The 25,542-nt window shown below is 42.3% G+C and overlaps 1 protein-coding gene and 1 long non-coding RNA gene across 3 annotated transcripts in view; one reads left to right on the top strand and one right to left on the bottom strand.

Moving 5' to 3' along the window:
• The window catches only part of LOC127969274 (alpha-tectorin-like), a 32,084-nt gene extending 20,487 nt beyond the window's left edge, over positions 1–11,597 (bottom strand). The window contains exons 1-3 of the mRNA XM_052571121.1: positions 11,549–11,597; positions 11,438–11,464; positions 3,791–4,204 (exon numbers count right to left, since the gene is read on the bottom strand). Of these exons, the coding sequence (XP_052427081.1) occupies positions 3,791–4,204; positions 11,438–11,464; positions 11,549–11,597 (490 nt within the window). The remainder of the gene's footprint in view (positions 1–3,790; positions 4,205–11,437; positions 11,465–11,548) is intronic.
• A 10,840-nt stretch (positions 11,598–22,437) lies between these two features.
• On the top strand, positions 22,438–24,080 carry LOC127968834 (uncharacterized). Of its 2 annotated transcripts, none has more exons than XR_008156142.1 (4): positions 22,438–22,560; positions 22,852–22,964; positions 23,179–23,265; positions 23,386–24,080. It is a non-coding gene; the product is annotated as an uncharacterized LOC127968834 (long non-coding RNA). The 2 variants fall into 2 exon arrangements; XR_008156141.1 differs by having other exon boundaries at positions 22,485–22,560; positions 22,826–22,964.
• The last annotated feature ends 1,462 nt before the right edge of the window (positions 24,081–25,542 follow it).

Here is a 25,542-nt window from a genome sequence, read left to right as displayed (position 1 = left end):
ATGAACAAAGTCTTTCGTTAAACGTTTTCCTCCTGTAGAAAAAACAAACACTTAATATGGCATAATGTATAAAGATACGTTTAAGTTAAATCAAAATACCAAATTTGATATATAGTTATTATATAGTGTACTACAAGGCAAGCAGATGACTATGAACACAATGAGCAAACTTTGTCCTCCCATACAGCGAAAAACGCTTAATGTGGCCTAATAACAGACAAAGATGATAAAGACAATTCAGTAGGCCTATAGCCTATATGTCTTGTTGTTGACTCAACATATATATAGAGCAGCAAATATGAACGTGCATTATGAAATGCATTAAGTGATTTTAAAAGGATTAACTCCGTACAGGCAAGCAGTCGAGAACAGAACACAGTGCCATAAATTGTACATTAAACGTTTTCCTCCTATAGAAAATCATTAGAAATAAAACACATAATGTAGCTTCGACAAAGACAGCAATATAAACAAGTTGTAGACAGTTTGTTCTATATGGAAGAATGCTTAGCGGGAAACTTTGCGTATTGCTTTTATTCTGGGCTCACATGCTTACCTGTACATATAGTTATGTATTTTAATAATGCAGAGAAGCATATTGAGTTTGCCTTTATCATCTTAGTCCATTTTGCGGTATGTGAGGCAAATACTATATACATATTCATTAAAAAAATGAACTGTATATTTAATTTGATATTTTAATAGCATCTTAATACATTAAGCCATTGTGGCGAGTGGGGCGGGGCCGAGAGGCGTGGGAACGAGGAGTGAGGCCAGGTGTAGTGATTGGAGATGAGCTACACCTGAGCCCCACCGCCAGTATCGAGTCCCACGTAGGAGATGGAAGGATATAAAACTGGAGCGACGACCGTGAAGGACGAGAGAGGACCAGGCCTGGGACATTATTTTATGTGTTTGGCTTTTATTTGCGCGCACCAGTCGTCCGCGAGGGGCTGGTGCACCGTTTTGTATTTATTTATGAATTATTAAAATGTATTTTGATTGTGCGCCGGTTCCCGCCTCCTTCGTCCCGATGTATATGGAGATTTTATCGTTACAGTGGTGCCGAAGCCCGGGAGAAGGAGGGACGCGCTGCTGAAGATCCCTCGCCACTGTGGTGAATCCGCGGTGCCCTCGAGCTGGCGAGGTGTGTGCCGCCATGGACGCTCGAGGCGGTGGGCTGGAGCGAGTTGCCGGGGACGGGCGAGCTCGCTGCCGACCGCCCACGACAAGGAGGGGCGGCTGCCGTCCGTGAGGGAGCGGAGGAGTCGGCGCCGTTCGCCAGGGGGCCGGAGCCTGCCTCCGAGGGGAAGGGGGGGGGGGGGGAGTAGAGCGCAATCTCGGGAGTACCCCCCGGCCTGCGAGGGGCGATGGGGGTATGTGGCGAGTGGGGCGGGGCCGAGAGGCGTGGGAACGAGGAGTGAGGCCAGGTGTAGTGATTGGAGATGAGCTACACCTGAGCCCCACCGCCAGTATCGAGTCCCACGTAGGAGATGGAAGGATACAAAACGGTGCACCAGCCCCTCGCGGACGACTGGTGCGTGCAAATAAAAGCCAAACACATAAAATAATGTCCCAGGCCTGGTCCTCTCTCGTCCTTCACGGTCGTCGCTCCAGTTTTATATCCTTCCATCTCCTACGTGGGACTCGATACTGGCGGTGGGGCTCAGGTGTAGCTCATCTCCAATCACTACACCTGGCCTCACTCCTCGTTCCCACGCCTCTCGGCCCCGCCCCACTCGCCACAGCCATGTTTAGTGTTTATGTTTCTCTACACTTAGCGAGAGACTTTGCGTAAGCGTTCATATTCTGGTGTTCTGGCCACGAATTTGCTGGTCTTGTCTTTTTCTTGCAGGACCCTGTACGTTACAGTCCTAAATTAGTCTTAATTGTTTAATCACCACCACAGCTTCTTGTCTCCATTGGCAACACGCACAATTTGTGTTGATTGCAAGTGACGTCACAGGTAGTGGAGATCAATCAATCAATCACCTTTATTTATATAGTGCTTTAAACAAAATACATTGCGTCAAAGCACTGAACAACATTCATTTGGAAAACAGTGTCTCAATAATGCAAAATGATAGTTAAAGGCAGTTCATCACTGAATTCAGTGATGTCATCTCTGTTCAGTTTAAATAGTGTCTGTGCATTTATTTGCAATCAAGTCAATGATATCGCTGTAGATGAAGTGACCCCAACTAAGCAAGCCAGAGGCGACAGCGGCAAGGAACCGAATCTCCATCGGTGACATAATGGAGAAAAAAACCTTGGGAGAAACCAGGCTCAGTTGGGGGGCCAGTTCTCCTCTGACCAGATGAAACCAGTAGTTCAATTCCAGGCTGCAGCAAAGTCAGATTGTGCAGAAGAATCATCTGTTTCCTTTGGTCTTGTCCTGGTGGTTCTAGTGAGACAAGGTCTTTACAGGGGATCTGTATCTGGGGATCTAGTTGTCCTGGTCTCCGCTGTCATTCAGGGCAGTAGAGGTCCTTTCTAGGTGCTGATCCACCATCTGGTCTGGATACGTACTGGATCCGGGTGACTGCAGTGACCCTCTGATCTGGATACAGACTGGATCTGGTGGCCACGGTGACCTCGGAACAAGAGAGAAACAGACAAATATTAGCGTAGATGCCATTCTTCTAATGATGTAAAAAGTATGGTGTTATGTGAAGTGTTTCCGGCTCCGGTTTAACTAATTAATGCAGCCTAAAAATCCTTTAACGGATTTCGATATTAAAAGCATATTAGTATGTTATGTGTATGCCAGGAGAGTGCAAGTGGCGATTGCAAGTGACATTGTAATTTGGTTTCTTTTTTCTTGTCTTCACAACCTGGCTACTGTTGTAAAATGTTGAGAGATTCAAACTAAAATATATCAATAAATAGAGCAAAATAAAAAAATAAAGACTGCAAGTGACTTCGCTAGCGGAAGTGCAAGTGTCTGAGAGTGCAAATCTGAGAGTGCAAGTGCAAGTCTGCAGCCAGACCCTCTTGGCATCCACCGCTAGGTGTCAATGCAACCTACAAATGAGAGACCGTTTACTTTGCTTTCTTGGGTTGTCACTTTTGTGAAAAAAATCCTGTTTGATTTGAGACGTGTTCATTGAATCAATTGTAAAATCGATTTTGCATGTCTAAATGCATTTTTTACAGCAAATAACACCAAATATAGGTAAATACACGGACAACAAGAGATTTAATATACTGGTAAAGAACAGTTTTTCCAGAACTTCGTGCCAAGTTAAAGTGCTGTTGAGCTGTTTTAATGATTTTTTTTAGATATATTATGGTGCCCGAACCCATATGACTTTGAACAGTGACCGCAAACATTTTGTTTACTGTAGCCACAGCCATAATTACCAAGCGTGAACCGTTGACTCTCACAGTGAATGAAAGGAGACCATAGGAGGAGACGAAGCGAACGAACAGGCCATAGTGTGACATCTGTGTAAACATAGATGACGTCACAGGTTTTTTTTTTTATGAAAGAACGTAGCCTTCGTTTGTATGTAGGCCTAGGCAATTTATATATTTACAATACTTACTAAAATATAATTAATATTATGTTATTGCTTTTGTATTATTTGTTTGAAGAGTAAAAAAAATGCTTAACGCAAATGTACAACCGTCAAGTTGGTCGAGATTAAAAAAAAAAAAAAAAACATTTGAGTCGGTCCTAAATTAACAGGGTCAGTCAGGTATAGGCAAACAAGAATAGTTTTATGGATGGCCTGATATTGACAAAAAAATCACATTAATTTGGAGAGAAACAGAGATAAAACTTCACCTGCACAATATGTAGGACTGGGGCCTGATATGTTGGGTTTGACAAATTCATAGACATAATAGTCTCCTGGACAGGTTTTGACTTGGATAGATGTGGATGTGTAGGTGCCACACTGATTGGCATCTTCATATCCCCACCATGAAGTAGTTCCCAAGACTTCACAGGTCACCACTCCATCCTCAACTCTTGGATGAGAGCCATTGAGATACAGTCCAGTGGAACCACCACATCTCATATTACTCACACACCACTCAGACATCTGGGCACTTTCTCCATTCAGATACAGACGATACCAACCACTCCATTCAACAAGGGTGTCATCATAGCCATAGTTATTATATTGTTGTATTTCTCTCCAGTTTTCATCAATAATGTTATAATTATAGCATGGATCAGAGCTGGAAGTTGTAGGATCTGAGAGAATAATGACACAGAAAAGGACAATCCAGTGATGATACACATACTCACTTTTTATGTAGCAAGATATCGGGATGGCACACTAAAGATGGATTATGTAAACTGACTTCACCTACAACAAGTGTATCTGCAGTTTAAGCCATTTGTTCTCTACTTGAAAAAGATTTACTACCTAGATCTACCTAGATTTATAGGAGCTATGCTCGCTTCTATCAGTTATATACAATTTCATCAAAAATGTGATAATAGTTGTCATGATTACGATCACTCTCTCATTGGTTTTTCCTGCTCTGTCCAGCAGGTGAAGTCTGGTGTCACTGTTCTGCTGTCTATCATAGATCATCTCATCTGTTACTCCACCCACTTCACCTGTTCATCATTACCAGCTCATTATCTCCATGCATATATACGGTATATATCTGCTTTCTTCAGTATCACACGATCTTTCCAACTCTATTAGTTTGTTCCTTCTTTAATGTAATTTATTGTCTGATTTTGACTTCAAGGCTTTTCTATAAATCTATTTAACAAACCTGATATTTGAGTTTGTATACCAGTCAACCCTGAGCCTTTTGATATAGTATAGTAGTTTAATACAGTGACATACAGAATTAAATCAACAATTTAGGCGAATCTTTACTCCCTTAGTAAAAAATTATTTTCAGTATTATAAAATACATTTGAATGGAAAACCATTCCATGTCTAAATTGTAACACAGACAAACACACACACACACACACACACACATTGTGTCAGGAAGAGAGGGTTGGAAGTTGGAATTACAAGAAATAAGGTCACAACTGTAAGATATAAAATTACCCAATGAGCCTATAAACCTGACTTTTAAAAGTCAAGATCTTTTTTTTTCCTGTTGTCTAAAACATTGTCTAGTCATTATCTAGTTTTTTTAAATATAGCCTTTTTTGTCCCAAAGAGCCTGACAATGTGGGTGTGTATATGTAAATATATGAATATTATAATTATTACAAAAGTTAATTATTGATAGCCTGCTGAATATACATGCATCATAAAATTAACTGAACACAGAATTAGCAAGTTCGGAATACACGTCATAATTGTCAAAGTTTCCAACCCATTGCTTTTGGTCTGTTTTTTTTTTTTTTTTTTATGAGAATAATGATAGTTCCCTTTCAGTCGGTCACGTTCGACGTTACGAATGGGGATCTCGCCCGAGAGCCCAATCACCTTCGAGTGGTACAAAACGAGCCAATGGTACACACAGTACCTTGTTCTGCGGAACCTTGGCCCTTGCTCCGCCCCGCAGAGGGGGTATATAAGGAGCAACGCGAGCAACTCGCATTCAAGCTTTCGCTTCGGAGCCGAGCACATCGCTTGCTGCAATCACCGGAGTGTTTACAAGCAAGAGCTGGTGTTGGTGTGACGGCGCGATTCAGCGGTTCGTCTGGGTTTCCTGCGACAGCTCCCGCGTTCCCCTGAGCGCTTCAACACCTCTAAAAGAGACAATTTCTCTCACAAAAGAGATATGGGCCGATTTGCGTCTTTTTAAAGATGTCATTTCGCCTGTGGGTTTCTGGGTGCGGTTGATATATCACTCCTCGTGACGGTCACGATCGTTGTGTCACGTGTCTGGGCTTCCATCACGCTGAGACTGCATTCGTGGATGGCTCATGTTCTCATTGCGGGGACATGACCATCTCAGCGTTGAGATCGAGACTCGATTACCTTAAAAGGTATAGAGTCCCCTCTGCCACATCCCGTTCTAGCTCTTCTTCTCGTACGAGGGCTACTTCGGCTGGTGGCCAGGGTGATATGAGGGTTACCGTGTGGGCTTCCCCGATGAGCGAACCTCCTCGGCCACACACCCCTCACATACGCCGCAGCCGGTCGAGTTCCCGGATGAGTTTGCTGGACCTTCTCAGGCTCCTGACATCTCATTCGGGGCTCGCGAAGAGGACCATATGTCGATCGCCGCATCACAAGGCGGGCTTGAGTCCTCGGGAGATGAGGGTTCGGCTGCGTTGCCTCCCTCGGGAGTTCCAGTGTTGTCCGAGTCCAATCCCGAGCTGACGGCCGTGCTTTCCCGGGCAGCAGAGAGCATCGGGCTTGAGTGGAATCCTCCACCCTGTCCCGAGCGCTCGAGGCTTGATGATTGGTTCCTGGGGGCTGCTCATGCGGATTGCCAGCACACCCCTCTGGTTCCTTTCTTCCCGGAAGTGCACCAGGAAGTAACTAGTTCATGGAACGCACCTTTAACTTCCCGAAACCGTTCTGGTTCATCCTCCGCCTTCACTGCCCTCGATGGCGGGGCGACCAAGGGGTATGCTGGGATTCCCCCGGTGGAGCGTTCTGTTGTGATGCAACTGTGTCCCAAGCTGCCCTCCAAGGCCTGTAAGTTCTCATCCACGCTTGTGGCCAAGGCTTACAGAGCTGCGGGCCAGGCCGCTTCTGCCCTGCATGCCATGGCCTCACTTCAGGTCTAACAGGCCAAGCCGCTCCGGCAGCTGCATGAGAGCGGTGCTGACCCAGGGGTTTTGCAGAGGGCGCGCATTGCTACCGACCTCGCTCTCCGGGCGACGAAGGTCACTGCGCGCTCCTTGGGTCAGGTGATGTCCACTTTGGTGGTCCAGGAGCGCCACCTATGGCTGAAACCTGGCCTTACATGAGGGAGTCTGATCGGGCTCAGCTCCTCAACTCCCCGGCCTCCCAGGATGGCCTCTTCAGCGACGCTGTAGAGAGCTTTGCCCAGCAGTTCTCTGCCGCCCAGAAGCAGTCTGAGGCCATTAGACATATCCTGCCCTGGCGGCCCACTGCTGCTTCCACCCCACTGCCGGCGCAACCTCAGCCTGCTTGTCGCCGAGGGCACCTCCCTGCGGTCTCCTCCACTCCCGCTTGGCCACAGCAGCAGCCTTCACCCTGGCCGCAGCGAGGAGATGGCCGCAGAAGGGCGGCGCAACCCGTCTCTGCCCCTAAACCTGCCAAACGCCAGGCCAAGCGGCGTTCCTGAGACGGGCGACCTGGAGTTGGAGACATCAACTCATCAGGAGGTGGTAGCAGGACCACTCCTTCCCCCGGAGGAGGGCTGGGGGAGAATCCTTTGTTCTCGTTTTCTTTTTCTTCACTAAAAGATCTGTTTCCTCTACCTCCGGGTCCCAAGAGGCCACGAACGACAGCTGGCGACGTGCTTCCTCGCCGCTCTCGTTCTCCTCTCCCCTTGCCAGTTTCCATGCAAAGACGGCTCAAGAACGCTTCACCTTCTCATGCCCTCTTTGCCACTTGGAGTCAGACGAGTGCTGCACTCCACTCCCGCTAAGGGACGCTATGCCTCCCATGCCGGGGCTGTCTGCTCCACCATGCTGCCCCACTGTGGATATGCCTGTAGTTCCCTTGACCCCACTGGTTTGTTTCCTGGGAGCCTGGCTAGAGCTCCCCAGGCCTTCCCGCTGGCTCATCCGGACACTCAGGCTCGGCTATGCGATTCAGTTCGCCCCGCATCCCCCCAGGTTTTGGGGTGTCCACGCAACGATGGTGGGCAAAGATGCCCCTGTCATGCGCGCGGAGGCCACGACCCTGCTGGCAAAGGGCGCGATACAGCCGGTCCCTCCAGCCGACATGAAGTCCGGCTTTTACAGCCCTTACTTCATAGTACCCAAGAAGGCAGGTGGGTTACGGCCAAACCTGGACCTGCGTGCCTTGAACCGAGCTCTGCACAGACTCCTGTTCAAGATGCTAACGCCCAAGCGCATTTTCGAATGCATTCGTCCGATGGATTGGTTTGCAGCGATTGACCTGAAGGACGCGTACTTTTATGTCTCCATTCTTCCTCGACACAGACCGTTTCTTCGGTTTGCTTTCGAGGGGCAGGCATATCAGAATAAGGTTCTCCCATTCAGGTTGGCCCTGTCTCATCCGCGTCTTTACGAAGGTCGCGGAGGGAGCCCTGGCTCCTCTCAGGGAACAAGGTGTCCGTATCCTAAACTACCTCGACGACTGGCTGATCCTAGCTCACTCTCGAGAGCGGTTGTGCGAGCACAGGGATCTGGTGCTCAGACAACTCGCCCGACTGGGTCTTCAGGTCAACTGGGAAAAGAACTCTCCCCTGTGCAGAGGATCTCTTTTCTCGGTATGGAAATAGACTCGGTCGCCATGTTCGTGCAGCTTACAAACGAGTGCGCGCAGTCACTGCTGAATTGCCTGAGACAATTCGAGGGCAAGAGAGCGGTTCCACTGAAACTGTTTCAGAGGCTCTTGGGGCATATGGCATCCGCGGCGGCAGTCATACTGCTCGGGCTACTCCATATGAGACCGCTTCAGCACTGGCTTCACGGCCGAGTCCCGAGATGGGCATGGCAACAGGGCACGCTTTGAGTGACCATCACTCCGGCCTGCCGCCGATACTTCACCCCGTGGTTGGACCCCTCGTTTCTACGGACCGGCGTGCCCCTAGAACCGGTGTCCAGACATGTTCTTGTATCAACAGATGCCTCTGCCACGGGCTGGGGTGCCATGTGCAACGGGCATGCTGCATCAGGCTCCTGGACAGGACCCCGACTTCAGTGGCATGTCAATTGCCTCGAGTTGCTAGCAGTACGTCTTGCTCTGCACCGCTTCAGGGCCCTGCTGAAGGACAAGCACGTTCAGGTCCGCACGGACAACACTGTGACCATAGCGTACATCAACCGTCAGGGTGGTCTACGCTCCCGCCGCATGACGCAACTCGCTCGCCATCTCCTCCTGTGGAGTCACAAGCATCTGAGGTCGCTTCGTGCCATTCACATTCCGGGCAGTCTCAATCGTGCAGCCGACGAGCTCTCACGACAGCAGTCTCGCCCCGGGGAATGGAGACTCCACCCCCAGTTGGTTCAGCTGATTTGGGAACACTTCGGAGACGCTCAGGTACAGGCCTGTACAAGTATGCGTTTCCCCCAGTGAGCCTTCTTGCACAGACGTTGTGCAAGATCAGGGAGGACGAGGAGCAGGTCCTCATGGTTGCACCTTTTTGGCCCGGCCGGACCTGGTTCCCCGAACTTGTACTCCTCGTGACAGCCCCTCCCTGGCCAATTCCTCTGAGGAGGGACCTTCTTTCTCAAAGACGGGGCACTCTCTGGCACCGATCTGTGGAACCTACATGTGTGGGTTCTGGACGGGTCACGGAAGGTTTAGGTACCTTGCCACCACAGGTGGTAGCTACCATCACTTCAGCTAGAGCCATGTCCACCAGACATGCCTATGCTTTGAAGTGGAACCTCTTCGTCACTTGGTGTTCTTCATTGCGTGAGGACCCCTGAAAATACCTGATTGGGTCAGTGCTTTCCTTTCTTCAGGAGAGGTTGGAACGAAGGCTGTCTCCTTCCACCCTCAAGGTCTATGTGGCTGCCATTTCGGCTCACCATGACCCTGTTGAAGGTAAGTCTCTTGGAAGACACAATCTGATCATAAGGTTCCTGAGAGGAGCAAGGAGGCTCAATCCGCCTCGCCCTCAGCAAGTCCCCTCTTGGGACCTCGCAGTGGTTCTATCAGCACTGCAGAGAGCTCCCTTCGAACCCTTGCTCTCAGTAGAGCTAAAGTTTTTATCTTTAAAAACTGCGCTCCTGACGGCTTTGGCTTCGGTGAAGAGGGTCGGGGACCTGCAGGTATTTTCAGTTGACGAAACGTGCCTGGAATTCAGGCCGGCTAACTCTCACGTTATCTTGAGACCCTGGCCTGGGTACGTGCCCAAAGTTCCCACCACTCCTTTTAGGGATCAGGTGGTGAACTTGCAAGCGCTGCCCGTGGAGGAGGCAGACCCAGCCCTGGCGCTGCTCTGTACAGCACGTGCGGTCCGCACCTATGTGGACAGAACTCGGTGCCTTAGGACCTCAGACCAGCTCTTTGTCTGTTACGGAGGCCAGCATAAGGGAAAGGCTGTCTCCAAGCAGAGGTTATCCCACTGGATAGTGGATGCTATTGTCCTGGCTTATCAGGCTCGAGACCTGCCATGCCCCCTAGGGGTGAGAGCTCACTCAACTAGGAGCGTAGCTTCCTCATGGGCGCTGGCGCATGGCACCTCGCTAGCAGACATCTGTAGATCTGCGGGCTGGGTGACACCTAACACATTCCCGAGATTTTATAATCTCCGTGTATAGCCCGTGTCCTCCCGGGCACTCGCCCCTTCGGGCCAGTAAGGACCTGTTCGGTGTCAATCCGCTTGCTGCGCCTTTCCACTCCGCGGACTGGATGAGTGCGCTATTCCCCTCAGGTGAGTTCCTCAGTCAGAACCCTGGGTTCCTCCAGCACTGTTGATGCCCAACACTTGCGTACATGCCCCTTGGTCAGCCATGTGGAGACTAGGTGCCTCCATGTGTCGTGATTCCCCTTCTGGTTAATCCCACGTGTGTATGTCCACAGTAAGTCTCTCTGCAGCATGTGTCTTTCCCTTGGCAAGCCCCTTGCCAGCTCTGTCGTTGAAACTTCCACCCTGCGGGCTGGGTACCTCAGAGTTCTTATGTATCACCACCTTGGTACATACCTGCCTTCTGTAAGTCCTCCCACGGGCAGGCAGCCTGCTAGAATATGTCCAGCTGGAATATGCTACCCAGTGTATTCTGTGCGAGCTACAGGCCCTCACTCGTGCTGGCCTCACGACAGGGTGCTATCACTCACACGGGTCGCTGGAAGACAGCCATGTGGCGTTTTGTAAGGGACCCCATTCGTAACGTCGAACGTGACCGACTGTAAGGGAACATCTTGGTTACATATGTAGCCCTCGTTCCTTGAAGGAGGGAACTGAGACATTACGTCCCCTTGCCACATCGCTGTTCCGCTGAACGGCCAGGTCACTGGCTTGGCTCCTCAGCGAAGACTTGAATGCGAGTTGCTCGCGTTGCTCCTTATATACCCGCTCTGCGGGGCGGAGCTCGCTATGCAAATTCCGCAGACCAAAGTACTTTGTGTACCATTGGCTCGTTTTGTACCACTCGAAGGTGATTGGGCTCTCGGGTGAGATCCCCATTCGTAACGTCACCGTTCCCTCCTTCAGGGAACGAGGGTTACATACGTAACCAAGACATTTTTCTAAGTGAAATGAAAATCAAAAACAAATTTCTTTAGGAGGCTGATACAAATAACAGAAATTCTACAGTATGAGATTTCACATCAATAGGTAATCTGGTTCTCTTAATTATTCCCTTCTATTCCTTTTTTACAATTTTGAAGGAAAGCAAAAGATGGAGGAAGAAGTGAATATGTGATTATGTAAAAAATTATTTTACCTGAAGTTTGTCCATTGATTATATCACCTGTTGAATACACAATATAAACATGATTTTTTAAGGAGAAATTCAGTCGGTTCTCTAATGCACATCAGATTGTAAATCAGTCACCATTAATCAGCAGCAGAAGAGACACACACAGTGAGATCAGAAACCTCATTGTGATAAACAGCTCCTCCTGCACCTGCACACACATATACAACAATTACATCTATTAATTTTGCATTATACATTAAATGTTTCTAATTCATTAAATAATTTATATTTTAATTATTTAGTATAATAATATTATTTTAATTATTTAATATTTAATTTAAAACAAAAATATATTTAAAAAAAAAACTATTATAACTAAACCAACATCATTGGAGCCTAATGTGATGGAGAGATGGAGAGAAATAACTTTACCTGAAGTCAAATGCTGTTGCAGAGCAATCTCAGGCAGATTCTCTCTTCAGCAGCTGAACACAGTGATGATGAACTGCTGATCTCACACTTATCAGTGCCTTTATTAATACATGTAGGTGGATCATTACTGGAACCAGAAGTACATTCTCAACAATGTCTTGAACCAGTTTTTCATGTGACATATTTGTCATTTGAACTGGTTGTTTCCTTTTGCGACTACATTGTGTGCAACACATTCTTTCACTTTGTGTTTGATTTGATGTGAATGTTGATGGAATGACACGCGAGTTAGTTTAATTTGTTATGTTTTTTTTTTCCTTTTACTTTTTCAAAGCAGCTTTGCAAAAATAGTATTATAAAATGCCCAAAGAGTAAACTAAATGGTTCAGAAAATATAATTCTCTATGTAAATAATCTTTCACCATGTTAATGGTGTTTGATGGTGTTTACATTTAATTACTTAAAAACCAGTGGAGAGATGCAGGCAGTGGAGATTTTTAGACATTTAAATTTAAACATTTGTCAGACGCTTTTATCTAAAGCGACTTACAAATGAGGAGAACAATAGAAGCAATCAGACGAATGAGAGAGCAACAGTACAGTACTGTAAGTTTCAGTTAGTCTAGCACAGTGCACATAGCTACAGTTTTTTTTATAGAATAGAATAGAATAGAATAGAACAGAATAGAATAGAATAGAATAGAATAGAATAGAATAGAATAGAATAGAATAGAATAGCATAGCATAGCATAGCATAGCATAGAATAGAATAGAATATCAGGTGCTGGTGAAAAATATGTGTCTTTAGATTTTTTTGAAAATGGCCAGGTTGTTCAACCTGAGATAGGGAGATTATTCCACCAGCTGGGGAGAGTCCAGGAAAAGATCATCGAGAATAATTTTGTTCCTCTTTGGGATGGCACACTGCGAAGCATCATTCACTTGCAGAACGCAAGCTTCTTGAGAGCAATGGGTCAAGTTTAGGTCTATCAGTGCAGTGCCAGTGGTTGTCTTGTATGCAAACTTCAGTACCTTGAATTTGATGTGAGCAGCTAGCCAGTGTAAACTGATGAAGAGAAGTGTAACGTGAGCTTTTTTAGGCTCATTAAAGACCACTCTGACTGCTGCATTCTGGATCAGTTGCAGAGGCGTGAAAGTACAAGCAGAAAGGTCCACCAAGAGAGCATTACAATAGTCCAGTCAGGAGAGAACAAGAGCTTTGGACAAGGAGTTTTGCAAACTAACTGAAACAGAGTTCTTTTGTGGGAAGAAGGAGGCGGGAACCGTCAGACAATCCATTGAAGCTTTTAATAATCAAATAAAGACAAAACAGCGCGACAGCCCCTCGCAGACGACTGCTGCGCACAAACAAAACCAAAACTCAAAATAAAGCCCAGGCCTGGTCCTCTGTCATCCTTCACTGTCGTCGCTCCTCTTTTGTATCCTTCCGATCTCCTCCGTGGGACTCGAGACTGGTGAGTGGAGCAGGTGTCGCTCATTTCCAACCACTCCACCGGCCTCACTCCATTTCCACGGCTCTCGGCCCCGCCCCACTCGTCACATTAACAAAATTATAACACAAACAGAAATACATACATATTTGTATTGCAACTAACAACTCAAACCTAAATCCTAAAGTAAATTAATGTCTTTAAAAGCAGCTGTGGAGAAACACTAGTTATAAAGCAGGTTAACATTAGGAAAATAAATATGTATTTAATATTTAAATAAATAAAAGGTGAAAATTAAAAGAAGCAACAAATATTATTGAAGCTGATTCATAAAGACAGCATAAAATAAACAGAATGAGATAGAACAATTGGTACTTCCCTAAAGCAATGTCACATTTACTGAAAAAAAAGGTAAATCAATGATAATCAAAATAAAATCAAGTCTGAAGAATAAAGTATTTTCTTGGACAATTTAAGGAAGTGAACTCTAGTCACAGTTCAATTGGAGGTGCAGAATTAGACTTTTTAGGAATGTCCATTCCTCTGCTGCATATTTTAGCTCATCATTAAAAAACCCACTTCCCAGAAACCTTGTGATGCACATTAATGTGTCCTAAAGGTAATTATTCCCCAGGAAATGTACAGACTAATTAAAATATAGAGGTCTTTTTCTTTACTATTATTATTATTATTATTATTATTATTATTATTATTATTATTATTATTATATTTTTTTAAGTTAACATTGTTCTACTGTATATTTAACTTTCAAATCTTTTTTTTTTTTTTTTTTGTGCATGTTTGTCAGGCGTTTCTAGTAGCTGCATGCTTCAGTTTGTTTGTGATTATGTAAGTCATGGCCTAGAAAGTTTGACTTGTAACCCAAAGGTTGTGAGTTTGAGTCAGGGATTGTATGTGGGGGAGTGAATAACCAGCAATATGTGGAAGAAACATCTGCCCACTGCTCACGGTGTGTGTGTGTGTGTGTGTGTGTGTGTTCACTACTCACTGCTGTGTGTATTGGATGGGTGAAATGTCAGAGTAGCTTTGTCGTTCTAGCTTTTATAGAGTTAGTATAGAGTAAAATGAGACTGCATTTCTCAAGGACCAAGGTGCTATATAGACAAAAAAGAGGTTAATTAGCTATTGCATTAGGTATCATAAATTACCATTATTAACTAAATGAAACAGGCGCAAGTGTGCAGTATTGGAAAAAAAAAATGACAGCTACTAAATCTGCTCCAGCAACAAACTTGGCACCCATATAAAAAGAGATAAAGAAGAAGAAGAAAATGTTTTCCCATTTGTTTAGTCAAACTGGATAGTCAGGTTTATTGTCATTTTTATACATTGTAGGACTTTTAGAAAACCACCAGACAATGATGATTGAAAGTCTCTTGATCAAGTCACTAATCTGAAGCTGTCAATCACTGAAAGTTGATTTTTCCAGTTGCAACCAGTTGAACAAGATTCACCAAGAACTTCATGCAGTACAGTACATGACTGTCCCCTTCACATAATTTATTATTATTATTCTTCTCCATTATCTTGCTATGACAAATTCTGGTTATTGCAGTCTCTGCATATTATTAAAAGTTGCCAATGAGCCAAATAATCAAATAAAAAACATGAAAAACAAAATATTTGCATAAAAATGCTGAACATTATTAGAAGATGATCGTAGCTATTGGCTCACATTGAAGCACAAAGATGATATAGAGACATGCTGCAAAGGATGCATTTCCACTAAACAAATACTTTCTTACTAAACTGAAATTAAGACAGCTTTATCCAAATGTTCATTTTACGCATAGTAATGGTAAATGCAAAATGAAAGAATTTAAGCTATACCTGTCACATTACCTGACACATTATTTGGTGAATCATATTACCTTGACCTCCTTTTTCAAATTCTTCAACAGCAGCTTTATGCTTTAGCTCATATAATTGTGAAGATGTTTCAGTGCAGTGCCACAATTTAAGTCACACAACCTTGTCACTGACGGCTGGCACCACTGCTGATTGCTAATGATAAAATTTTGTAATCTTATAAATATAGACTTGATTCATAATTTTTTTGTCATCAGTTTCAAAGATTTCTATTGAAAGATACACATCAACATTCATTAATGTATTACATATACATGTTTTACATGCATTTTTTTTATTTTGTATTATGATGCTGTCTACCTGCCAAGGGACTACAGATGAAAATCAGCTCTCTAGCTAACTCTGGCGCATTTACATTTTAAGTGTAAAACAAAAAATGTTAATTAATGTGCATTGTCCCTTTTAAATAAACAATAAAAAAATAAATAAATAAAAAATAAAGATGCTGTTAAAATTTTAAATTTAAGCAGAAATGCAGTCAAAAATTTTATAGAAAATATTCCAAATAAATTTTGCAGCATTCTAATGAAACTATTAAGAAGGGATTTACAGAGTCTTTAGTGAAATGTTGGAAAATTCAAGAAGAGTATCAAAGGACTGTTCAGACATCAACTCATGTGACTGCACTCTGCCCTACCAACTCTTCAATTTCAGTTTCTCTTCACCTTCTTTAAAAACAACAATACATATTTTTGTTAATCTAACCAGTGACTTAAAATCAGTCTATCTTTCCCTCAAAGAAAGAACAATTCAGCCAGAGTGCATATATTCTTCAAAATCTTTAGACCAGAAAGCAAAATAGCAAGACACTTCTCATGCACAGATAGCATAACCATGAAAAATATGCAAAACAATTACAGAGAAAGATAGCACTATCAGCCTTCATCTTCCTTTTTCTTTTACTTTTACTGAAAGGAAATTACTACAAAAGAAAAAAAAGTAAAAAGATTTTGCTTAACCTTTATTTTTATTATTATAATTATTATTATAAAAATAAGTCATAATTCAATTATCACAATAACACATATTTCAGCTTTTGCTATTTCTGACAATTGTAGCTGTATTACAAGACGGAAGGATGCCTATATACACTCACCTAAAGGATTATTAGGAACACCTGTTCAATTTCTCATTAATGCAATTATCTAATCAACCAATCACATGGCAGTTGCTTCAATGCATTTAAGGGTGTGGTCCTGGTCAAGACAATCTCCTGAACTCCAAACTGAATGTCAGAATGGGAAAGAAAGGTGATTTAAGCAATTTCGAGCATGGCATGGTTATTGGTGTCAGACGGGCCGGTCTGATTATTTCACAATCTGCTCAGTTACTGGGATTTTCAAACATCCAGTATGCGGCAGTCCTGTGGGCGAAAATGCCTTGTTGATGCTAGAGGTCAGAGGAGAATGGGCCAACTGATTCAAGCTGATAGAAGAGCAACTTTGACTGAAATAACCACTAGTTACAACCGAGGTATGCAGAAAAACATTTGTGAAGACACAACACGCACAACCTTGAGGCGGATGGGCTACAACAGCAGAAGACCCTACCGGGTACCACTCATCTCCACTACAAATAGGAAAAAGAGGCTACAATTTGCACGAGCTTACCAAAATTGGACCGTTGAAGACTGGAAAAATGTTGCCTGGTCTGATGAGTCTCGGTTTCTGTTAAGACATTCAGATGGTAGAGTCAGAATTTGGCGTAAACAGAATGAGAACATGGATCCATCATGTCTTGTAACCACTGTGAAGGCTGGTGGTGGTGTAATGGTGTGGGGGATGTTTTCTTGGCACACTTTAGGCCCCTTAGTGCCAATTGGGCATTGTTTAAATGCCACAGCCTACCTGAGCATTGTTTCTGACCATGTCCATCCCTTTATGACAACCATGTACCCATCCTCTGATGGCTACGTCCAGCAGGATAATGCACCATGTCACAAAGCTCGAATCATTTCAAATTGGTTTCTTGAATATGACAATGAGTTCACTGTACTGAAATGGCCCCCACAGTCACCACCAGATCTCAACCCAATAGAGCATCTTTGGGATGTGGTGGAACGAGAGCTTCGTGCCCTGGATGTGCATCCCGCAAATCTCCATCAACTGCAAGATGCTATCCTATCAATATGGGCCAATATTTCTAAAGAATGATTTCAGCACCTTGTTGAATCAATGCCACGTAGAATTAAGGCAGTTCTGAAGGTGGTCAAACACAGTATTAGTATGGTGTTCATAATAATCCTTTAGGTGAGTGTGTATATATATATATATATATATATATATATATATATATATATATATATATATATATATATATATATATATACAGTATTGTTCAAAATAATAGCAGTACAATGTGACTAACCAGAATAATCAAGGTTTTTCGTATATTTTTTTATTGTTACGTGGCAAACAAGTTACCAGTAGGTTCAGTAGATTGTCAGAAAACAAACAAGACCCAGCATTCATGATATGCACGCTCTTAAGGCTGTGCAATTGGGCAATTAGTTGAAAGGGGTGTGTTCAAAAAAATAGCAGTGTCTTCCTTTGACTGTACAAACTCAAAACTATTTTGTACAAACATTTTTTTTTTCTGGGATTTAGCAATCCTGTGAATCACTAAACTAATATTTAGTTGTATGACCACAGTTTTTTAAAACTGCTTGACATCTGTGTGGCATGGAGTCAACCAACTTGTGGCACCTCTCAGCTGTTATTCCACTCCATGATTCTTTAACAACATTCCACAATTCATTCACATTTCTTGGTTTTGCTTCAGAAACAGCATTTTTGATATCACCCCACAAGTTCTCAATTGGATTAAGGTCTGGAGATTGGGCTGGCCACTCCATAACATTAATTTTGTTGGTTTGGAACCAAGACTTTGCCCGTTTACAAGTGTGTTTTGGGTCATTGTCTTGTTGAAACAACCATTTCAAGGGCATGTCCTCTTCAGCATAGGGCAACATGACCTCTTCAAGTATTTTAACATATGCAAACTGATCCATGATCCCTGGTATGCGATAAATAGGCCCAACACCATAGTAGGAGAAACATGCCCATATCATGATGCTTGCACCTCCATGCTTCACTGTCTTCACTGTGTACTGTGGCTTGAATTTAGAGTTTGGGGGTCGTCTCACAAACTGCCTGTGGCCCTTGGACCCAAAAAGAACAATTTTACTCTCATCAGTCCACAAAATATTCCTCCATTTCTCTTTAGGCCAGTTGATGTGTTCTTTGGCAAATTGTAACCTCTTCTGCACATGCCTTTTTTTTAACAGAGGGACTTTGCGGGGCATTCTTGAAAATAGATTAGCTTCACACAGACGTCTTCTAACTGTCACAGTACTTACAGGTAACTCCAGACTGTCTTTGATCATCCTGGAGGTGATCATTGGCTGAGCCTTTGCCATTCTGGTTATTCTTCTATCCATTTTGATGGTTGTCTTCCGTTTTCTTCCACGTCTCTCTGGTTTTGCTCTCCATTTTAAGGCATTGGAGATCATTTTAGCTGAACAGCCTATCATTTTTTGCACCTCTTTATAGGTTTTCCCCTCTCTAATCAACTTTTTAATCAAAGTACGCTGTTCTTCTGAACAATGTCTTGAACGACCCATTTTCCTCAGCTTTCAAATGCATGTTCAACAAGTGTTGGCTTCATCCTTAAATAGGGGCCACCTGATTCACACCTGTTTCTTCACAAAATTGATGACCTCAGTGATTGAATGCCACACTGCTATTTTTTTGAACACACCCCTTTCAACTAATTCAACTAATTGCCCAATTGCACAGCCTTAAGAGCATGCATATCATGAATGCTGGGTCTCATTTGTTTTCTGAGAATCTACTGAACCTACTGGTAACTTGTTTGCCACGTAACAATAAAAAAATATACGAAAAACCTTGATTATTCTGGTTAGTCACATTGTACTGCTATTATTTTGAACAATACTGTATATATATATATATATATATATATATATATATATATATATATATATATATATATATATATATATATATATATATATATATATAATATAGTTACAGATTGAAAAGGAACCACTGAATAGAAAACCCCTATTAAGGTTTATAGCATGCATAATGTTAATAAACACAAAACTGTGTTTGTTATAGGATCATGTATTCATAAGGCAAGTCTATAGAAGACTGCAGGACAGAGCAACAGCTGGGGTGGGGCTAAAAACTTGTCTGGGAAAAAACTGCATGCAGAGAGATACAACAGGACTGTGGAGTATACATTAAGCACATTAATCACAAAACAAAAGGCCAAAAGTGTGATTTAAGGAACTGAGTCATAAATAATACTAGAACAAGGTGAGTGCTATTGATTTTGTAAAGGGCAGCAACACAGAGTTTATTTACAGAATCAAAAGTGCAAGATCTTGGGAGATCGTTGGATTTCAGGTAACAGGTGAAAGCTCAGGAATCCTGGGGGCAGCAGAACAATGAAACAGAGGTTAGTGTTTCAGAGGTACATATACGTTATGTCTTGGAATCCCCCCTCCAGGGTCCGCACCAGCAGACCTTGCCCCCCGACGTCGTGGGGGTCTGCCGTGGGGCCATTGAGCCAGTCTCTCCAGATGCTGAGCATAAAACTTGGTGATCAGATTGGGGTCGAGGACCGGGTCTGCAGTTGAAAAAGAGACAGGTAAGTGATGGGGTTTTAACAGGGAGAAATGAAAGGTGTGGTGTAAATATGGTGTGAATTAAGTTATATTTTACCACTTCAGAAAAAACAAACAGACAGTGATAGTAAGATAAAGATTCTAGAGAAAAAATAACCTAAAAACAGCTACACAGAGCTACGATTAGCTACAGAAGGCCAACAGGAAGTAGAGAAAACACTGTCCCTAGACTTGAACACTTTGTTGGCATCAGTGGAAGTGCATTAGCATGGTTTAAATCGTACTTATATGACCGCCATCAGTTTGTAGCAGTGAATGAAGATGTATCATATCGATCACAAGTGCAGTATGGAGTACCTCAAGGCTCTGTACTAGGGCCGCTACTCTTCACGCTTTATATGTTACCCTTGGGAGATATCATCAGGAAACGTGGTGTTAGCTTTCACTGTTGATACTCAGCTCTATATTTCCTCGCAGCCCGGTGAAACACACCAATTTGAAAAACTAATGGAATGCATAGTCGATATAAAAAATTGGATGACGAGTAATTTCTTACTGCTAAATTCAGAAAAGACAGAGGTGTTAATTATAGGGCCTAAAAACTCTGCTTGTAATAACCTAGAACACTGTATAAGACTTGATGGTTGCTCTGTAAATTCTTCGTCATCAGTTACGAACCTAGGTGTGCTACTTGATCGCAATCTTTCCTTAGAAAGCCACATTTCTAGAATTTGTAAAACTGCATTTTTCCATCTCAAAAATATATCTAAATTACGGCCTATGCTCTCAGTGTCAAATGCAGAAATGTTAATCCATGCATTTACGACTTCAAGGTTAGACTATTGTAATGCTTTATTGGGTGGTTGTTCTGCACGCTTAGTAAACAAACTACAGCTAGTCCAAAATGCAGCAGCAAGAGTTCTTACTAGAACCAGGAAGTATGACCATATTAGCCCGGTCCTGTCACGCTGCACTGGCTCCCTATCAAACATCGTATAGATTTTAAAATATTGCTTATTACTTATAAAGCCCTGAATGGTTTAGCACCTCAGTATTTGAATGAGCTCCTTTTACATTATACTCCTCTACGTCCGCTATGTTCTCAAAACTCAGGCAATTTGATAATACCTAGAATATCAAAATCAACTGCGGGCAGCAGATCCTTTTCCTATTTGGCGCCTAAACTCTGGAATAACCAACACTGCTCGGGAGGCAGACACACTCTTGCAGTTTAAATCTAGATTAAAGACCCATCTCTTAAACCTGGCATACACATAACATACTAATATGCTTTTAATATCCAAATCCGTTAAAGGATTTTTAGGCTGCATTAATTAGGTAAACCGGAACCGGAAACACTTCACATAACACCATATGTACCTCCTACATCATTAGAAGAATGGCATCTACGCTAATATTTGTCTGTTTCTCTCTTGTTCCGAGGTCACCGTGGCCACCAGATCCAGTCTGTATTCAGATCAGATGGTGGATCAGCACCTAGAAAGGACCTCTACTGCCCAGAAAGACAGCGGAGACCAGGACAACTAGAGCCCCAGATACAGATCCCCTGTAAAGACCTTGTCTCAGAGGACAACCAGGACAAGACCACAGGAAACAGATGATTCTTCTGCACAATCTGACTTTGCTGCAGCCTGGAATTGAACTACTGGTTTCATCTGGTCAGAGGAGAACTGGCCCCCAACTGAGCCTGGTTTCTCCCAAGGTTTTTTTCTCCATTATGTCACCGATGGAGTTTCGGTTCCTTGCCGCTGTCGCCTCTGGCTTGCTTAGTTGGGGTCACTTCATCTACAGCGATATCATTGACTTGATTGCAAATAAATGCACAGACACCATTAACTGAACAGAAATGACATCACTGAATTCAGTGATGAACTGCATTAACTATCATTTTGCATTATTGAGACACTGTTATGAAGGTATTTTTGATTCAAATTAACTGAAAACCTGTGGCAGTGCGATTTGTAGTTGTAGAGAAAAGCCACACATGTGTATCAGTAAATTTGAAGTCACAGAGTGAAATGTTTTAAGAGTTGCAAACCTGTAGCCTTTTTTTCTCTCCCACAAACACAACACAACAGTTACACCTTCACAAATTCTTCATTGCAGGTGCACAAATCCTATTCTACAAATCACACATTTAGAAACTCGTACGCTCACATTTTTGAAACAATTGCTGCAGTGAATGTGGTGCAAAACGCATTTACACACCCGCATCAAGAAATGTGCAGTCGTGGAGAAATGTTGAACATCCGCAAATCAGTACGTGAATTCATCAAATGAGAGTTGCACACTTGTAGAATATTTTCTCAGAAATGTCTTGTATATTTTTCTAACACAAACACAAAGTACATAACTACAGCTGCTTGAATCTGCTGCGATGAATCTCAAACACTGTTTTTCGCTTTCAAGCGACAAGTTTCGCGCTCTCCCTTTTGCACCGAGATATTTGGTTCAAAAGTGATTTGTGCATCTGTAGAGGTAGTGGGCGGGACTGTTTAGAGATTACAGAATTTCAGCCAATCAGAAGAGCTACTGAGCCAGTAGATATACGCCCCAAGCAGTTTAACGCCCCTGTTGTTCCTCATGCGTCCAGTAGGGGGAGGCAGTATATTAGTATATGAGCCCAGTCATTTATAAGAACAGCAGACCATATCTATATGTATGATAGCAGCAGACCTTCTTGAAGCGATATGGATGAGGTATGTTAAATAATCTGCTAAAGTAATTGTTGTTGATTGTATTGTGTAATGATGCAACATTTATTATTTATAAAAGATTGATCAATTAAATAAGAAAGAATAGCGATATCAATTCAAAAGATGGATCAGTTTATTTCGAGAGGCAAAAGTACTTGATTGAGTCAGATGTTCTGTCTGACTCAAACTTAACTAACCACAGTCTATCATCAATGGACAAAAAAAAAACAAAAAAAAACAGTCAAAGTGACTTGACACTTTTTCCAAGTGTTCCATCAATATTGTTCATTGAAGATCAGGAGAGAATTGATGTTATCTACACTCAGATGACTTCAATTTTGGATGGCACACCTACACACACCCACAGTGACCAGATCCGATTCATTATGGATGTCCCTTTTCCAGAGGTATGGTCTTGTGTGTTAGTTGTGCTCTGCATGGTGTCATATTCACATTGTTTTTAATGTCAAATAGTTTATCCATAATGTTAGATCATTGCTATAAAATAATAGTTTTGTGCTTAATATAGAAAAGGCACTTTTGATTTTGTTGTAAAAATAAAAATAAAAATGCAAAATGATGCTTGGCTTATTTGGGCTGTGATAAATCTTTCTCTGGTAGTCCATCATCTGTGCTCTTGCTGTTTTGAAACGTGTCTATCTTGGAGGCTGAGGAGAAATTCCTTCGAGGACCTGTCATTGACGCAAGGTACTGTAAGGATCCTATAAAGGACAAAAAAAATTGAAACATGACATCCTGCCATTATTTATAAATAACCATTGTTTTCTACCACTATGCAACTTTTGCTTTTTTATTTATTTTTATCAGTGAATGGGATCACTTTGACCGCAGGATAAAGAAACAATTAAAGAAGAGTGGCAAGCCATTGGAGAGTCATCTACAGGAGTCATGCTGTTAAGAAATAACCAAGTCATGGTGTTAAATAATTTTTTTCAATTCAAACAATATTGTCTTTCTTTTAAATGACCCTTGGAACTTTAGAAAATGGTTAAATTTTGTTGGTCTTCATAAAATGCTATGTAGAACATGTTCTGTTGCTGTATAACGAGCAATTGTGAATTATAAAGCAAATATTTCATTTAGGATCCATATGATTACACAGTACTGTATGTCTAATGGCCTGAATATGGTTAATATCTAAATATAACTTAATATAAATTCACAACATCATATATCAGTCAGTCTCTGTATATAAAAACAGTTTATAAATATATATAAATAATACATTTTACAGTAGGTCATAGGTCTGCAGCCTCCCCCTACTGGACGCATGAGGAACAACAGGGGCGTTAAACTGCTTGGGGCGTATATCTACTGGCTCAGTAGCTCTTCTGATTGGCTGAAATTCTGTAATCTCTAAACAGTCCCGCCCACTACCTCTACAGATGCACAAATCACTTTTGAACCAAATATCTCGGTGCAAAAGGGAGAGCGCGAAACTTGTCGCTTGAAAGCGAAAAACAGTGTTTGAGATTCATCGCAGCAGATTCAAGCAGCTGTAGTTATGTACTTTGTGTTTGTGTTAGAAAAATATACAAGACATTTCTGAGAAAATATTCTACAAGTGTGCAACTCTCATTTGATGAATTCACGTACTGATTTGCGGATGTTCAACATTTCTCCACGACTGCACATTTCTTGATGCGGGTGTGTAAATGCGTTTTGCACCACATTCACTGCAGCAATTGTTTCAAAAATGTGAGCGTACGAGTTTCTAAATGTGTGATTTGTAGAATAGGATTTGTGCACCTGCAATGAAGAATTTGTGAAGGTGTAACTGTTGTGTTGTGTTTGTGGGAGAGAAAAAAAGGCTACAGGTTTGCAACTCTTAAAACATTTCACTCTGTGACTTCAAATTTACTGATACACATGTGTGGCTTTTCTCTACAACTACAAATCGCACTGTCACAGGTGCTCAGTTAATTTGAATCAAAAATACCTTCATACACTGTTTTCCAAATGAATGATGTTCCGTGCTTTGACGCAATGTATTTTGATTAAAGCACTAGATAAATAAAGGTGATTGATTGATTGATTGATTGATCGGGTCAGAGGAGAATTGGCCCCCCAACTGAGCCTGGTTTCTCCCGAGGATTTTTCTCCATTACACAGTTGCCTCTGGCTTGCTTAGTTGGGGTCACTTCATCTACAGCGATATCATTGACTTTGATTGCAGATGATTGCACAGACACTATTTAAACTGAACTAAGATGACATCACTGAATTCAATGATTAACTGCCTTTTTAACTGTCATTTTGCATAATTGACACACTGTTTTCCTAATTAATGTTGTCCAGTTGCTTTGACGCAATGTAGTTTCTTTAAAGCGCTATATAAATAAAGGTGACCATAATAAAAACTCCATTGAGTGAGCTAAAAGTGACAGAAAAGAATATTGCTAATTAATTTAATAATGTCCTAATTAATTCTGTTTGTAAATAATGTTAATCATAATGATTCTCAATATTGTTCACATTTAATTAATTATAGACCACTGTGGGGATGAAAGCAATGATTCAGATTTTTAGATGTGCAAAATATAACAAAAATATTGGTACTGTACATTCCTAAGGTGGGAATGTTCCAAACAAACAAACAAACAAACAAAACAGATTGATCATTGTATCATTTATTTTCAAGTAAAGAATCAAGTCTGTTCTTGGAGAATTCAAGATAGTGAATATTATACTCACAGACTTATTGAAGATGCGGAATTACACTCCTTAGGAATGTTCTGCAATTATCCTTTCCTTTCAGTCAGTCACTCTCTATGTCACATCGGTGACCGACTAATTGGCATATCTCTTAGATAGATCAATCTACTTCGATTTTAAACTAAACAAGCCAATGCACATTGGCATGCAACTATTGCATCCAGCTGTCAGTGATCACAACGTGAGTATAATAAGACAGCAGGTGCAATGCATACCAGCTTTTGGCTTCAGAGCCGAACGTTAGTATGC

Source organism: Carassius gibelio, chromosome B12, assembly GCF_023724105.1.
Source record: "Carassius gibelio isolate Cgi1373 ecotype wild population from Czech Republic chromosome B12, carGib1.2-hapl.c, whole genome shotgun sequence".
NCBI lineage: Eukaryota > Metazoa > Chordata > Actinopteri > Cypriniformes > Cyprinidae > Carassius > Carassius gibelio.
Note: the sequence above shows the minus strand (reverse complement) of the source record. Positions and strands in the feature narration are given on the sequence as shown.